General features: G+C 37.9%; 1 protein-coding gene across 2 annotated transcripts in view; it reads left to right on the top strand.

Annotated features, from left to right (window-relative positions):
* The window catches only part of CFH (complement factor H), a 166,877-nt gene that overhangs the window by 63,087 nt on the left and 86,976 nt on the right, over positions 1-16,814 (top strand). For both annotated transcript variants that reach the window (XM_027843365.1, XM_027843364.1), the window contains exon 9: positions 10,329-10,505. In XM_027843365.1, the coding sequence (XP_027699166.1) occupies positions 10,329-10,505 (177 nt within the window). The remainder of the gene's footprint in view (positions 1-10,328; positions 10,506-16,814) is intronic.

Below are 16,814 nucleotides of genomic sequence, written 5' to 3'. Positions count from 1 at the left end.
CTGTATATTTCTCCTGTATGTTATATGTTGAATTTTCCCTTAAGTACTGCTATTTTGTCACAAAAACCTGAAAGTCTTTCAGTTTGTTAAATGTCTATTTTTTTTTCATTCAGGATTATACTTAACTTTACTGGGTATGTTACCCTTGGTCATAGTACTAGTTCTTTTGCTCTATGGAATATAGTATTCCAAGACTTATGGTTCTTCAGCATAGTAGCTGCTGGGTCTTGAGTAATCCTTACTATAGCTCCAAGATATTTAAGTTTTGGGGTTTGTTGTTGTTGTTGTTGTTGTTGTAACTTCTAGTATTTTCTCCTTAACCAGGGAGCTTTGAAAGTTGGCCGTATAACTTTTCCTGTAACTTTTCTTCCTGGGCTCTCTTTCAGGTGGCGATTGGTGGACATTTTCTATTTCTCCTTTGCCTTTTAGTTATAGAATTTCAGAGTAATTTTCTTTGATGATTGCTTGTAATTTTGTACCAAGATTCTTTTTTTTAATTGTAATTTTCAGGTAGTCTGACTATTCCTATATTATTTCTTCTTGACCTATTCTCCAGATCAGTTGCTTTTCTGATGAGATATTTTACTTTCTATTCTATTTTTTCATTCTTTTAATTTTGTTTTACTATTTCTCGGTGTCTTAGAATGTCATATTTATTGTTTCTATGATTTGCTCTTTAACCAACCCATTCTTTAAGATTAAGTTGTTTAATCTCCAATTAATTTTCAATCTATGTTGCCTTTATTAAATATAATTTTATTGCATTGCTATCTGACAAAGATATATTTAAGATTTCTGCTTTGAACTATAAAATTTTTATGTCTTAATATATGGTCACTATTTGTTAAGGTATCACGAACCATTGAGAAAAAGTATTTTCCTTTCTATTTCCATTCAATTCTCTCTGGATAGCTATTTTATTTTTCTTATCTAAAATTATATTCACTTCCCTGACTTCTTTCTTACTTATTTTTTGTTAGATTTATTTAATTTATTTATTTATTCCAGAGGGGAAGATTAAAATTCCCCACTATTATAGAGCTACTATAATTCATTTAACTTTTGTTTTAAAAATTTAGATACTATAGTATTTGGTGACTATCGAGTCAGTATTAATATTGCTTCATTGTCTATGATACCTTTAATCAAAATGTAGTTATCCTGTTTATCTCATTTAATTAAATTTATTTTAGCCTTAACTTTGAGATCATTATTGCTACCCCTGCCTTTTTTGCATCAGTTAAAACATAATAAATTCGACTCCAACCATGGGAGCCAAGATGGTGGAGTAAGAAGTAAGTCGTTCTTACCCTCCCTTATTAATCTCTGAAAACCCAGAAAATATCACCCCAGGAAAAACCCTGGAACAGCTGAGCCAGAAGAAAGACAAGGTGCAGCAGTCCTATAGCCCAGGCATCTTGAGGGATTAACAGGAAAGGCTTCTCTTGCCCTGGGGGAAGGGGAGCAGTACAGAACAGGAGGCGTCCCAGCAAACTAGCAGAAAGCCCCACCTCAGCATACCAAGAGGAGATCCTGAAACCCAGGAACCAGTGGAAACCAGATCAGAAAACTACCAGGTGCCCCAGCATTCTACAGTAACCAGGTCTCCCAGCACCTCAGCAAAACTCTGGGAAGTGCTCCAAGGGGCCCCAGATGGATAAACATCCTGCAACATCCATCTGAAAGGAGCTGAATAAAGTGAAAAGAAGGAAAGGCCCAGGTGAGCAGCCAACCTCCAGGGCCAGACTACTCAATCCTACCCCTAGAGTTCCAGTGTTGTTGATTCCAGCCCAACACCAGGTAAGCTGCCAGAACACAAAACCAGTGACCAGGCCCGGCTCCCAGCACAAGAAGCTTGGGTCAGTGTCACCTGCTCCCCAGCAGGAGGGCTCAGCCCCTTTAAAGGCCAGGATATAAGCAAACACATTGAGCAAAAAGAAGTGTACGATAAATTCTTATTATGGGGACAGTGAAGATCAAGGCAGAAATTCTGAAGAGGACAACATTGTCAACAAACCCACATCTGGAATCTCAAAAGGGAATATGAACTGGTCTGAAGCCCAAAAAGCCTTCTTGGAAGAACTCAATAAGGATTTTAAAAGTCAAATGAGAGAGGTAGAAGAAAAATTGGGAAAAGAAATGAGAGGTATGAAAGAGAGAGTCAATAGCTTGGAAAGGGAAGGACAAAAATTAACTGTAGAAAACAAGTCTTTAAAAAATACAATTGGCCAACTGAAAAAAAAAGTACACTGAAGAAAACAAGTCCCAAAAAATACAATTGGCCAAATGGGGAAGGAGGTACAAAATCTAATAGAAGAAAACAATTTATTAAAAATTAGAATTAGGCAAATGGAAGCTAATGACTCCATGAGAGATCAAGAATCAGTCAAACAGGAACAAAAGAATGAAAAAATAGATGAAAATATAAAATACCTCATTGATAAAACAATTGACCTGGAAAATTGATCCAGGAGAGACAATTTAAAAATTATTGGTCTACCTGAAAATCACGATGAAAAAAAAAGAGCCTGGACAGTATCTTTCAGGAAATCATCAAGGAAAACTGCCCTGAGGTCCTAGAACCAGAGGGTAAAATAGCCATAGAAAGAATCCACTGATCACCTCCTGAAAGAGATCCCAAGTTGAAAATGCCAAGGAATATAGTAGCCAAATGTCAACATTACCAGGTCAAAGAGAAAATACTGCAAGCCTCCAGAAAGAAACAGTTTAAATATCATGGAACCACAGTCAGGATTACACAGGACCTTGCAGCTTCTACATTAAATTCTACTCCAACTTTCCATTTTAACTCTCTGTGTATCTCTCATTCTTAAACGTGTTTCTTGTAAAGAACATATTGTTGGATTCTTATTTTTTAATCCATTCTGCTATCCATTTCTGCTTGATAGGTGAGTTCATCCCATTCACAATCAAAGTTGTAATTACTAGTTGTCAGTTTCCCTCCAACTTATTTTTACTCACTATTGTCCTTCTCAGACTCTCTTTTTATCCTATCCCTACTACCTTGTCCTCGCCTCTTTCCTCTCTATTCTTTATTCTGCCTATCCCTCTAAGAGTCCCTCCTTTATCTTCTCCCCAACCCTCCTAAATCTTAATCTATACACCCTTCTAAAAATCCCCCCCTTTATCATGTCCCCTAATCCTTTCTTCATAAGTTTAGAACATTTTTATACACTTTTAGATATATAATTTGTTCTCTCTTTAACCCAGATCCCATAAGTGTAAGGTCCTCCACCCTTACCTGATTCCTCTGTATCTTCCTTTCACATCCCATTTTAATGAGATATCTCCTTTTTGACCCTTTCCTACTTAATTTTGTTTTAGATGTATCCCATTATACACAACTCAGTACCAACCTTTCTTTCAAAATATCCTAGGAATAATGACAGTCTTAAGAGTACTATAACATTTTCCATATATAAGAAGTAAACAGTTTGACTTTCATGAGTCCCTTATAATCAGTCTTTAATGTTTTCTTTATATTCTTTTGCTTTGTTTGAGTTCAAGATTGCCACCCCCCTTTTTTTGTTTTGTTTTGTTTTTACTTCAGGTGAAGCATAATATATTATGCTCCAGTCTTTTACTTTTACTCTGTGTGCATCTTTCTACTTCAAATGTGTTTCTCGTAAACAATATATTGTAAAATTATGTTTTTCTTAATCTACTCTGCTATCCTCTTCCATTTTATAGGAGAGTTCATCCCATTCACATTCACAGTTATGATTACTGTGTCTTTCTCTCCACCTTATTTTTCATTCTGTTTATGCTTTTCTCTGTCCTTTTTCCCTTTCCCTCCTCACAAATGCTTTGCTTCTAACCACTACATCCCTCAATCTGCCCTCCCTTTTATCAACTCCCTTCACTTTTCTTTCCCCTTTCCCCTACTACTTCTGCCCTTTCTCCTGCCCTCCCTTCTACCTACCCCATCCCTTTTCTTTTTCCTTTCTCCTCCTACTTCCTTATAGGGTAAGATAGATTTCAATAACCAACTTAATATGTATGTTATTCCCTCTTTGAACCAAATCCAGTGAGAGTAAGTTTCAAACAATGCTCACCCTCTCCCTTCTTTCCCTCTATTGTAATAGGTCTTCATGGCTCTTTGTGTCATGTAATTTTACCTATTCTGCCTCCCCTTTTCCTCTTCTCCCAGTACAAACCTTTTTTTTTTACCCCTTAATTTTTTTTTATCATCACATCAAAGTCAACTTGTAATTGCCCTAATAAAGATACAGTTCTCAAGAGTTACAAGTATCACTAGATCTGTATCCCAAAGAGATCATAAAAAAGGAAAAAAGGACCCACGTGTACAAAAATATTTATAGCAGTTCTTTTTGTGGTGGCAAAGAATTGGAAATTGAGAGAATGACTATCAATTGGAGAATGACTGAACAATTGTGGTATATGAATATAATGGGATACTATTGTTTGATAAGAAATGATAAGCAGTGGATTTCAGAAAAACCTAGAAAGACTTACATGAACTGATGTTGAGTAAAATGAGCAGAACTAGAACATTATACACAGTAACAGTAACATTATGTAATGATCAATTTTGATAGTCTTAGCTCTTCTCAGCAGTGCAATGATCTAACACAACTCCAGGGGATTCATGATGGAAAATGCTACCCACTTACAGGGAAAGAACTATGAAGTCTGAAAGCAGATCAAAGCATACTATTTTCTCTTTATTTTTGTTTTTTTCTCATAGTTTTTCCCTTTTCTTCTGATTCTTCTTTCACAACATGACTGATGTGAAAATATGTTTAATATGGTTGTACATGTATAGTCTGTATCAGATTGCCTGCTGTCTTGGGGAGAAGGAAGGGGAGAGAAGGAGAACTCAGAATCTTATAAAGATGAATATTGAAAACTAAAAATAAATTAATTAATTAAAAAAAGAGTTACAAGTATCATCTTCCCATGTAGGGATGTAAACAATTTAACCTTCTTGAATAACATGCTTTTTCTTTCTTTCCTATTTACCTTTTTATGCTTCCCTTGAGTCTTTTATTTGAAAATGGATTTTTCTGTTCAGCTTTAATGTTTTCATCAGGAATGATTGAAAATCCCCTATTTCATTGAATGTCCATCTTTTCCCCTGAAATATTATGCTCAGCTTTGCTGGGTAGTTGATTCTTGATTGTAATCCAAGCTCTTTTGCCTTCTGGAATATCATATTCCAGGCCCTCTGACACCATAATGTAGAAGCTGCTAAGTCCTGAGTGTGGTTCCATGTTATTTGAATTGTTTCTTTCTGGCTGCTTGTAGTATTTTCTCCTTGACCTGATAATTCTGGGATTTGGCTACAGTATTCCTTGTAATTTTTAATTTGGGAACTCTTCAGGAGGTGATAAGTGGATTTTTTGATGACTAATTTGCCCTCTGGTTCTGGGATCTCAGGGCACTTTTTCTTGATAATTTCTTAAAAGATGCTGTTCAGGCTCTTTTTTCAATTATGTCTTTCAGGTAGTCCAATAATCCTTAAATTATCTCTCCTGGATCTATTTTCCAGGTCAGTTGTTTTTCCAATGAGGTAGTTTATATTTTCTTTTATTTTATCATTCTTTTGATTTTGTTTTATTCTTGATGTCTTATAGAGTCATTACTTTCCACTTGCCCAATTCTAAATTTTAAGGAATTATTTTCTTCAGTTAGCTTTTGTACCTCCTTTTTCATTTGGCTGATTTTACTTTTTAAGGAGTTGTTTTCTTCAGTGGTTTTTTTTTTTCCATTTGGCCAACTGTATTTTTTTTAAGGAATTGTTTTCTTTGGTCAATTTTTGTCCTTCATTTTCCAAGTTGCATACCTCTCTTGCACACCTCTCATTTCTTTTCCCAATTTTTCTTCTAATTCTCTTATTTGACTTCTAAAATCCTCCTTGAGCTTTTCCAAGAAGGCTTTTTGGGCTTGAGACCAATTCATATTCCCCTTTAAGGTTTTGGGTGTAGGTATATTGGCAACATTGTCCTCTTCTGAGTTGGTGTGTTTATGTTTTTGTTTTTTGTTTTTTTGTTTTTGAGTTTATGTTTTGATCTTCCCTGTCACCATTAATTTACTATGGTCAAGGTTTGTTTTTGCTTCTTGCTCATTTTTTGGCCTATTTCTTGGCTTTTAAAGTTGAATTTTCTTGTTGTAGCACAGGGAACTGTCCCAAGCTTCTTGTGCTGTGGTTCAGGGGCCTGGTCACTGGCTCTGTGTGCTGAGGCCTCAGGTGCTGGCGACTGGAGGCTGGAGGAGGTCTGGCAGCTTATCTGGTGGTGAGCTGGAGTCATAGAGGTGGTGTATGGTGTGTGCTGACACTAGGTGGGCTTTGCTGTATTTCCCTGGGGCTATTCTGAAACATGTGGAGGTCTGGCCCCTGAAGGATGCCTGTTTGCCCAGGGCTGTGGTTAAACATAGGAAGGCCCAGCAGCCAGAAGATGCTTATCCACCCTGGGCTGCACTGAAGAACATGGAGGTCCAGCTGCTAGAGGATGCATGCCTGCTTAGGGCTGCAAAGAGGTCCAACAACCAGAAGATGCCTGTCCATTCTGGGCTGTGCTGAAGCATGTGGAGGTCCAGTTGCTGGAGGATGCTTGCCTACTTGGTGCTACACTGAAACACATGGTGGTTCTCCATCTGGAGTCTACTGGCACCCCTGGATATGCTAAAGCACATGGAGGGGTCCTGGTATTGGCGTTTACCTGCTCCACCACACTGTGGCCCAGGATCTCTCACTGGTTTGTTGAAGCAGGGCTTGCTGGGACTCTTCCTGTCCTGTACTGTGCTCCCCTTTTACATGAGTAAGATGGATCCTTCTTGCCATACCTTTCTTACCAATCCTACAAGTCTCCCCAACTAAAAGACTACTTCACCTCATCTTTCTGATGGTTCTACCCTTCCAGGATTTGTTCTGAGGCCCTATTTTATGGCTGTTTGGAGGTGAATATGGGAGAGCTACAGTGATTTACTGCTTACTCCACCATCTTGGCTCCCAGAAGTCTCCCTTATCTTTTTCCTGACCTTTTATGTTGAATTTTCCATTGAGTTCTGATCTTAATTGTCACAAATAACTGTAGGTTTTTCAGTTCATTAAATATCCATTTTTTTTCATTCAGGAATATAACCAACTTTGCTGTATAAGTTATTCTTGATCACATCTTTTGCCCTTTGAAAAATAATGTTCTAAGACCTGTAGTCTTTTAGCATAGAAGCTGCTAGGTCTTATGAAAGCCTAATTGTTTCTCTGCATTATTTAATTTTTTTCTTGTTGATTGCAGTATTTTCTCCCTAGCCTTAAAGTTTTGAAACTGGGTTATGTCATTCCTGTAAGCTTTCCTCCCGGGATCTCTTTCAGGTGATGAATGGTAGATTTTTTTCTATTTCTACTTTACCCTCTTGTTCTAGAACTTCAGGACAATTTTTCCTTAATAATTTCTTATAATATTGTATCAAGATTGTTTTTATGATCATAAATTTCAGGTAATCCAACAGTTCTTATACTGAATCTCCTTGATCTGTTCTCCAGATCAATTGTTCTTCTAAAGAGATGGTTCAGATTCTTTTATATTTGTATTTTTCCTAGGTTTATTATTTTTGTTGTTTTGTAATGTCATTCTATTACTCCTGCTCAATTCTAGTTTTCAAGGAGTTATTTTCTTCCTTAAGATTGGTTAATGTTCTTTTCATAATTTTCTTAGATTAATTTTATTTTTTTCATAATTTTTCTTCAATCTCTCTTATTTTATTTAATTGCTTTATAAGTTCTTTCTAGAACTCTTTTTGGGTTTGTGACCATTTCACCTTAATCTTTGAGGTAGGAGTGGCTTTTTTAACCTCACTATCTTCCTTTCAGTATGAATTCTGACCTTCTTTTACTCTATGGTAGCTATCTATAGTCATGTTCTTTTCCCTTTGTTTACCCAGGCCTCAGGTTATCCTTACTGACATTTTCTGAATTCTTTCTTGGGACCAACCTCAGGCATTCCTCTCCTTCACAGTTAGAGCACCTTTCCATGCTGTCCTCAAAATGTTCTTGCTCCCTACTGTACCACACTTACCAGGCATGTACTTCTTCCTGCCCATCCACAGCCACAGTGTGGAATCATTTCTCATCAGCACTGCTGGACCTGGCATATGGAAATGGGAGAGGGGAGGTTGTCCTTAAATCTTTCCCCACTCAGCCTCTGCTGTTCCCTAGATAAAAGTTTGTGATGTGAAAATTCATGAGGTGAAAGTTCCTGAGGTGAAGTTTCTTGAGACATAGTCTACTTCTGAGATGAAGCTGCCCCTAGATCTGTTGTTTGTTGATTCAACAGTCTATCTGGAGGTGTTTCCACTTCACTCAGGCCCAACCTAAGCCCGTGGAAGTCATATCTTTCCTGAGGTCCTCTCAAATGGTTTTAGGAAAACCACTGCTTTACACCTTTACTTTTACTGCTCTACATTTATTTCATGGTGATGTTTTGACTGTTTGTGGAGGAAATATGGAGAGCCTAGAAGTTTCTGCCCTACTCTGCCATCTTCCCAAAACACCCTTTTCGGCTTTTATTTTCTTCAGTATTTTTTGTGGTCTCCTTTAGCATGCTGTTGACTTGTTTTTCATGATTTTCATGTATCACTCTCATTTTTCTGCCCAATTTTTCCTCTACTTCTCTTACTTGATTTCCAAAATCCCTTTTGAGCTCTTCCATGGCCTGAGACCAATTCATATCCTTCTTGGAGGCTTTGGATGTCAGAGCTTTGATTTTGTTTTCTTCTGAGTTTATGTTTTGATCTTCCTTGTCACCAAAGTAAGTTTTTATAGTCTGATTTTTTTCCATTGTTTGCTCATTTTCCCAGCCAATTACTTGACTTTATAACTCTTTGTTAAGGTAGGGCTCTGCTTCCAGTGTGGAAGGCAAACTGCACCAAACTTCAGGGGTTTTGTGCAGCTATTTTCAGAGATACTTCTAGGGACCTGTAAGTCTTTGGTTCTCCCAAGGTGATATGATCTAAGGAGAGGTGTTTCCTTTTCTCCTGGCCTGAGTTCTGGTCTGTGAGAGACCACTAGCACTCTTTTCTGCCCTGGAACTGCGAGAAGGACTCCTTCTTCACTGCTGCCATAAGCTCTGCTATGCCAGTGCTCCTCCTCACCCCAGGCCTGCCTCCCAGGACTGTGACCTGGGCAAAGCAACAGAATCCTGCCTCAGTGCCAGCAAAGAGACCCCTGTAATCTCCTTCTGATTAGTTGTTCAATCCCCTTACCATCTGTGGGCTGAGAGCTCCAGAAGCAGCCATTGCCACTGCCACTGCCCTGGGGATTTGCTGTGGCCCAGGCTGGACTGTGCTCTTCTCTCACCCAGGTCTGACAGACCTTTCTTACTGACCTTCTATGCTGTCTTTGCCATTTGTGGGTTGAGAAGTCTGGAAACCATCATAACTGCTAGTGATTCAGTCCCCTGAGGCCTGCTCCAGGTTTGCTGGGGCCTGATCTGGGCTGGCATGGCCTGTGCTGGACTGGGCTCTTCTCTCAGCCTGGTGCCGCAGACCTTTAGTGTCGACCTCCCAGGTTGTCTTGGGCTGAAAATTTGTTTGGCTCTGTTTTTTTTTGCAGGTTCTGCTACTCTAGAATCTCTTCAGAGTCATTTTTTACAGGTATTTGGAGGGTATTGGAGGAGAGCTCAAGCAAGTCCCTGCCTTCACTCCACCATCTTAGGAGCGCCCCCAACAACCTCCCCTTTTAGCTTTTAAAGGCTTTCAAAACCTGGTACTAATCTCTCTTTCCAATCTCATTTAATTTTACTTCACATTCCATACTCTGATCTCTCCAAGTTTGCCCTTTTTCTTCCTCACTCATTTTTTTCCATCTCCCATCTCATGCATTTGCACTGAACACACTCATGCATTGAAAGTATTTTTTCCTGACCTCCACTTCATAGAATCCCTGTTTTCAAAACACAGTTTATACCCTACCTTCTACATGAAATCTTTCCTCTACTCCAAAAGTGCTTGTACCTTCCTTCTACTCTACCTTCTATTTAACTACTTTATGTTAATTTAATTTATTCTTTTTACCTTTATCATATACATTTTATATATATTCTTATTGTCTTCTACACTTGAATGGAATGCCTATCACAACACATATACATAATAGGAATTTAATGAATGTTTGGTGACAAATTGATAATTCTTTTTCTTTGACCTTACATTGAGTGAATATTTAATGAATTTCTTTTTCCATTATAATTTGTCCTCTTTTTCTTACAATATGGATACCAGCCTTTCTTCTTTTAACAGACTATTTCATGTTCTAATTGGATTTTTTTAACTTTTCTCATCTACAGGAGAGTGCCACCTTTATTCAATAGAAAATGGTCATTTTTGGCCAAAAAAAGGTCATTATAAGGAAGATGAAGATATAACAGTTCAATGTAATTATGGCTACAGTCTTCCAAATAATCACAACAAAATTACCTGTACCAAACAAGGCTGGTCTACTGAAACAAAATGTAAAAAGATCAGTAAGTAACCCTACCACATTAGAACCATCAATGTATATTACATTTATTTTTAAAAAGCAAATCAAAGATGGCATTGACCACCTTTGTGCCCTGGACCTCCCCAGGAATCATTTGACTCCTTAATATTTTGGTTTCATCCACCTTCCAAAACTGTTCCAACACTGTGTGTCTGAATTCCATTCTGTCTGAACATTTCAGCCATATTCAAGCACCACTTGTTTCTCCTACTGTCAAACTAGTTCCATGTGTTAGAAATCAGACATGTGTGCATCTTTCAGCAATCCTTAATAGTATAACTCCTTTGCTTCCAGTTGTCTTATGACCACCTGTCAGAAGTTTAACATGCAGTAGCTCAAGAAAAGGAAAATAAAATCTGTGAAAGCCATCTTCTTTAGGTTTCTCCAACTACACTGTCATCTTTGACTGAGGAAAAACATTGTGGGAAAAGAAGCCTGGGTGAAAAGACACCTGAGGGAACAGGTGTTCTGCAGCAAAACACAAAGCAAATTGCTCAGCAAAATCACAGAATATTTCTGGAAGAGGCAGAACTGATGAATTGGTGACCCCTCCTGAAATACCACAGCAGGAACCTCAAAGTGTAGGCCCAACACAGAATATTTGGTACAGAACTAGTGGAACTCTTTCATCGTGTGTAGATCTTTACATCTCCATACAAAGATGAATAAGGCAAATGGTTGAAACAGCAACAGTACAAAATACCAAAATATATCAGACTTATTAGCAAATGACTGTTTATTCACTATATTGTGCTTTGTCGGGGAAAAACTTTAAAAGAATATGGTCTATATTAAATATATATTTTAGATTCACTTTTTTTGTTCTTTTTAACACCAGTTCATTATGTTTATTCTTTCCTTCAGCAATCATTTATCAAGGGCCTACTAAGTGCCAGGCACAGAGGGTTCAAAGAGGATGAAAAGGCTCTACCTTCACAGGGCACAGATCCTTGTGAAGAGAAGCAACACATACCCAGAAAAATTAAATACAAATATATGCAGACAGGCTTCCTATTGGAGGTAGCCCTTTGAGCTAAGCTCTAAGGAAGATAGAAATTTTGTAAGGAAGTGAAGGAGAGAGAGTATTCCAGACCTAGGGCATAGCCTAAGCAGAGACACAGGGAGAGAAGTTTGGAGGTTGGGCACAGGTTATAGAGTAAGAAGGTTGGTTTGGTTGTCATATGAGTGTGTGCAGAATGATGTGCAGCAAGCTTGGTTTCTTTGTAAATGTGGCTTTGTTCATTCAGAACAGGAGGGAATGGAGACACTTGGATTATACAGGCTGAATTTTAATATCTTTTCTTTAAAGAACAATAGGGCATATGATGAGCTGGGGAAATATTTTGGTGCTCCATCTATGGCACAAAAATTTTGAATGAACAATATTGACTTTGCTCCCCACCCAAGACTATATAAGAGATTATCTTTCAATTCTTATCTTGCTTTGTCCTTTTTTTTTTGGTAAAGGAAGATGAGTTTCTCTCTCCTAACCTTGGCTTTCTATGGTAGTCATTGGTGGGGCCTGGGGAGCATTCAAGGAGAAGGGTCACTCCTTGTCCTGTTTTTCTTTCCACACACAGAGTAACAGTTGATAGAGGAAATAATTTTTTTGTAGTAGCAGAAGTAAGGCACTTCAGCTTTAATGTTCTCCATATATAAAATATGTCATAAATCAGGGAACTATAAGGACATTTGTTTGAGTTTTTCTTCAACTATCAACATTAAAATATACTGCAAACAAGTGATTCTAAAATGGCAAATCCCTCAAATCAGTTTAACATCTCTCTCCATTACTCAGTTCCCTGTAGCAAAAAAAAAATAGTTTGACATAAAAATACTATTTGCCATTGAATTGGTGGTCTTAAAAAGGAGCTCTGAGAAATCATTTTGAGAATTTTTCTGTAAGGCTGGCTCTCTTTAGATTAAATTGAGGACAGTTGTCAAGGGTCTTAAAGTTGAAGCTAATGTGGGTCAAGAGATCTGTTTTCAAAAATGTCTACAACCTTAACTTGCCCTTACCTAAAAGCTGCATACATATATTATCTGTTGGAACAAAATAATTTCTTGAGTAGAGTTATTATTTCTCAGTAGGATAAAGTTGTCTCTATACTACTTCTCCTCCCTAGGGCTGAAGATTCCTTGGATATGACAAGGTCTTCTGAAACAGCCCTAAGGAAAGAAGGTGGAGAGACATGTCTCCTAAAGTGAAAGAAACAGTTAAATCAGAAAGGAAGAGATATGGATGAGGATCAAAACATGATTCAGATAAAATTCACAGTTATTTTGTCCATACAAACACTACAATTTCTTCATGTCAATCCTCAGTACAAAAATGCATCACCAGATGTATTGCCATCTTCAGCTCAGAAGAAGGAGATATGGGGAAAAAAACAAAGATAAATGGGAAGAGAGAAAGTTGAAGGAAGGGAAAGAAAAGAGGCAGAAACTGAAAGATAAAGAGGAAAAGAAAGAGAAAGTAAAAAAGATCAGGGAAAGAGGAGAAAAATGTAGGCATATAGGTGGAAGCTATGGAAGGGAGAGATAGAGGAAAAGAAAAAAGGAGAAAGGCATAGAGAGATAGTAAAGAAGAAAAGAGAAAGGGGGAAGAACAGAAGGGGAGAAAGAAGAGGTGTTGAGATGCTTTGAATTATTACACTTCCATTCTAATAATCATTTATGAAATGTTTGTGCACAAAATGATGGAAGGTGATGGGGATACAAAACTTAAATTAAAAAAATCTCCTACTTTTATGTAATTCACATTCTGTTGGGGGAATAGAACATGTAACTATGTCCATGATAATTTCAAGAGAGTGGCCAGAGTGAACAATTAAAAGGATCAGAGGGGCAGCTAGGTAGCACAGAGGAGAGAGCACTGATCCTGGAGTCAGGAGTACCTGAGTTCAAATATGACCTCAGACACGTAACACTCACTAGTTCTGTGACTTTGGGCAAGTTACTTAACTCCAATTGCCTCACCAAAAAAAAAAAAAAAAGAATCAGAAAGGCTTCCCTTAGGAGATGGCAGTTGAGCTGAGCTTTGAAAGGCATGATGTTATTTTAGTGTTGTTACAAAAACTAAGAAACCTGACATTTGGGGAAGATGTTAAAATAAGCATTGCTGAGAAATAAAGGGGCAACCTCTCAGGGCCTTTCCCAAAATACATAAAATATCTATTCAGGATATTTATTTGATTGGTGATCTGTTTTTAGTGATTTGGCATTGCAGAGATAGGGCTTAAGAGATGAAATTTTAAAAAATAGATATCTATCTAGTATTGAAATCCCTTCAAATGACCCACTAAAACACTCAGAAGATGTGAGGTCCTTAAAAGATAGTCCTCCTTACTTACGTTACCCTTTTTTTCCTACTTCCACATATATACCTGTACTACAGTGCTAGCTATCCCAAATCTGAGCCTTCAGAAATGTATTTTCCAGGGCTAAATTAAGTGTAGGGAACAGGTCATTTCCCCAGGGTAATCCATATTTCCCTAGACTTAGACTCCACTATAGATGACAATAATAAAGTTATATGCAATTAAAAAGGACTTCAATTACATAAGTATATGAGGGAGACACATGACAGAATATCAGGTAATGTAGATGGAATCTGGTTGTTTTAGTGGACTACAACACCAGTGGGTCCATACTGCGACACAGCAGCTAAAAGATTTAATTCAGTCTTAGGCTGCATTAACAGAAACATAATAAAACTGGAGGAAGGGGGAGGAGATGTATGAGAAGGCTGGCACTCCTGCTTTACTCAGTCCTGGTGTATTAAGTTCACTTTTAGGTGTCATATTTTAGGAAGGACATTGAAACTCAAAAGAGAATGAAAGGGGAGATGAGAGGATTGGAAGCTATGTCAGAGGAAGATCAGTTAGCCATCATCATGAGTGCTTCTACTGTGTTTCCTTTCAGTCTCTTCTTAACTCTAATCTGGTTTTTACTTATCTGAAATTATTCTCTCCAAAGTTACCAATGACTTCTCATTTGAGAAATCTAATGACCTTTTCCAAATCCTAATTATTTTGACCTCTCTGGCAACATTTGACTTATTGATCACTTTCCCTACTTGGATAATCTTTCCTGTAGGTTTTCATAACATTCCCCTCTTCTTGTTTTTCTCCTACCTCTCTGAATACTCCTTATTCATATCACAGCCACTAATTATGAGAGTTCACCATGGCTCTACCTTCTCCCTCTTTTATTTTTTCCTTTATAATATTTGGTGATCTCATTGGCTTCCCTGAGTTTAATTATTATCTCTATGTAGATGACATATATCTATATATATTCATACATACATATAAATATATATACACACACATACATATATATATACATATATACATATACATATATACATATACATATACATATACATATATATATATATATATATGCAGCCCTAGTATCTTTTCTAAGCTCAGGTCTCAAATTACCAACTATCTTTTGGATATCTTAAATTAGATATTTCGTAGCAATATCAAACTCATTATGTCCAGCACAAAACTAATTATGCTCCTTCTCTGAAAACATTCCCTTCTTACAAACTTCCCTAACATAGTCAAGGGCATTATCATCCCCACAGTTACCCAGGCTCACAACCCAGGTGTTTTCAACAGCTCATTCTCTCTAAGCCCATATATTCAATCTCTTGCTAGATATTGTCATTTCAACCTTTACAACATCTCTCATATACATACCCTTTTCCCCTTCTCATAGCCTATACCGCAGTTAAGACCTTAATTGCCGTTTGCCTGGACTATTGCTTTAGCCATCTAGTTGATCACCATGCCTTAAATATTTCACCACTCCAATCTGTCCTCTAATCAGCATAAAAAGTTTTTTTTTAAATCAAGTCACTGATCTTCTCAATAAACTCTAATGGCTCCCTATTATGTCCAAGATTAAAGATAAAGTCCTATGGTATTTAAAGTTCTTCACAGCCTGGCCTTTTCCCTACTTTTCTAATCTTCCATTTTATTCCCTTCTACACACTATAGGATCCAATTAGGCTGACTTTATTCACTGTCTGTGTCTTCATGCTTGCTGTTTCCCTTGTGCCTGGAATGCTGTTCTTCTTGCCCCTATCTCTTAGTTTCTCTCTCTTCCTTTGAGATCCAGCTCAAATTCAACCTTCTGCAGGAAGCCTTTTCTAGTCACCCCAGCTTCTAATTAATTCCTCTCTGAGATTACTTTCCATCTCATGTTGTATGTTCTTAGTTATTGGTGGGTTAGGGACACTTTTTTTGTCTTTCTTTGTGTATGTAAGGTGAACTGATATAAGTTCCCAGGATCACGGCCATAAACAATTTCACTGTGCTTGCATATTATTATATAACCATAGATAATATAAACATTTGAGTTTAACCTGTAAACAGTACACTGTGCCTGCTCTATGCTGATATAACCAAAGCTATGGAAAATTTATGAGCTTCTGGTTGGCATGTTGCCTTCTTTGTCTGTTTATCTATAAATCAAATGAGCACTGATCAGTAAGCATAAAATGCGAAAGTGGAAAGCTGTGCTTGTCTCAGCCTGCTGCATCAAGAATTAGGGGGATGCTGTAGGAGCAGGTGCTGTTACTCTTACCAGCCCCTGTGAGAAGAGTAATTAGGCAGATGACGAAGGCCTCCCCTATCTCACCAGCCACCATAAGATGAATAATTAGATGAATGTTCCAAGGACTCATACTGTAAAGGTGAATGCTTCCTCTCATCTCTCCTGTCTCACCAGCCTCCATGAGAAGAGCAATTAGGAGGGTGCTGTAGGGGTTGAGTTCTCCCACCTCCTCCTAACTCATTGCCATTGGGAAGAATAAAGTAATATTATCCCCTTATCATGTCTTCGATGCTGTCCTTCTGTCTGCCCAGATCCAGAGAGAACCTGCTAGAGGCTGGAGCTGAGGCACTCATGACACTTTGTAACCCCATGGTTAAGCACAGTGCTTGGCACATAAGAAGAGTTTGTTTGCTAAATGGCTGAGTGTGAGGCAGGGATATCATGTGAAAGAGGGATTAAAACTGTTTTGATTGGCCTCAGAGGACAAAGCTAAAAGCAAGGAGTAAAGTTAGAGAAGACAAAGGCTCACTTGTGAGAAATAAGGTATGCGTGATGACTGTCAGACCTCTAGACAGGATCAGGGAGTTAGCCTGGGCTAGTCATTGCCGCCCACTGCTTCCCTGGTTGCAAGTCTTACTGAGGTGGCTTCTCTTACTACAGAAACACTCTCACAAGTAAAGACGCCACACAATAGAGTGTAAGGAGGAAGGTGTTTATTATG

Source organism: Vombatus ursinus, unplaced genomic scaffold, assembly GCF_900497805.2.
Source record: "Vombatus ursinus unplaced genomic scaffold, bare-nosed wombat genome assembly UNPS02014909.1, whole genome shotgun sequence".
Lineage (NCBI taxonomy): Eukaryota > Metazoa > Chordata > Mammalia > Diprotodontia > Vombatidae > Vombatus > Vombatus ursinus.
The sequence above is the reverse complement of the archived record's forward strand: the minus strand, read 5'-3'. Positions and strand labels throughout refer to the sequence as shown.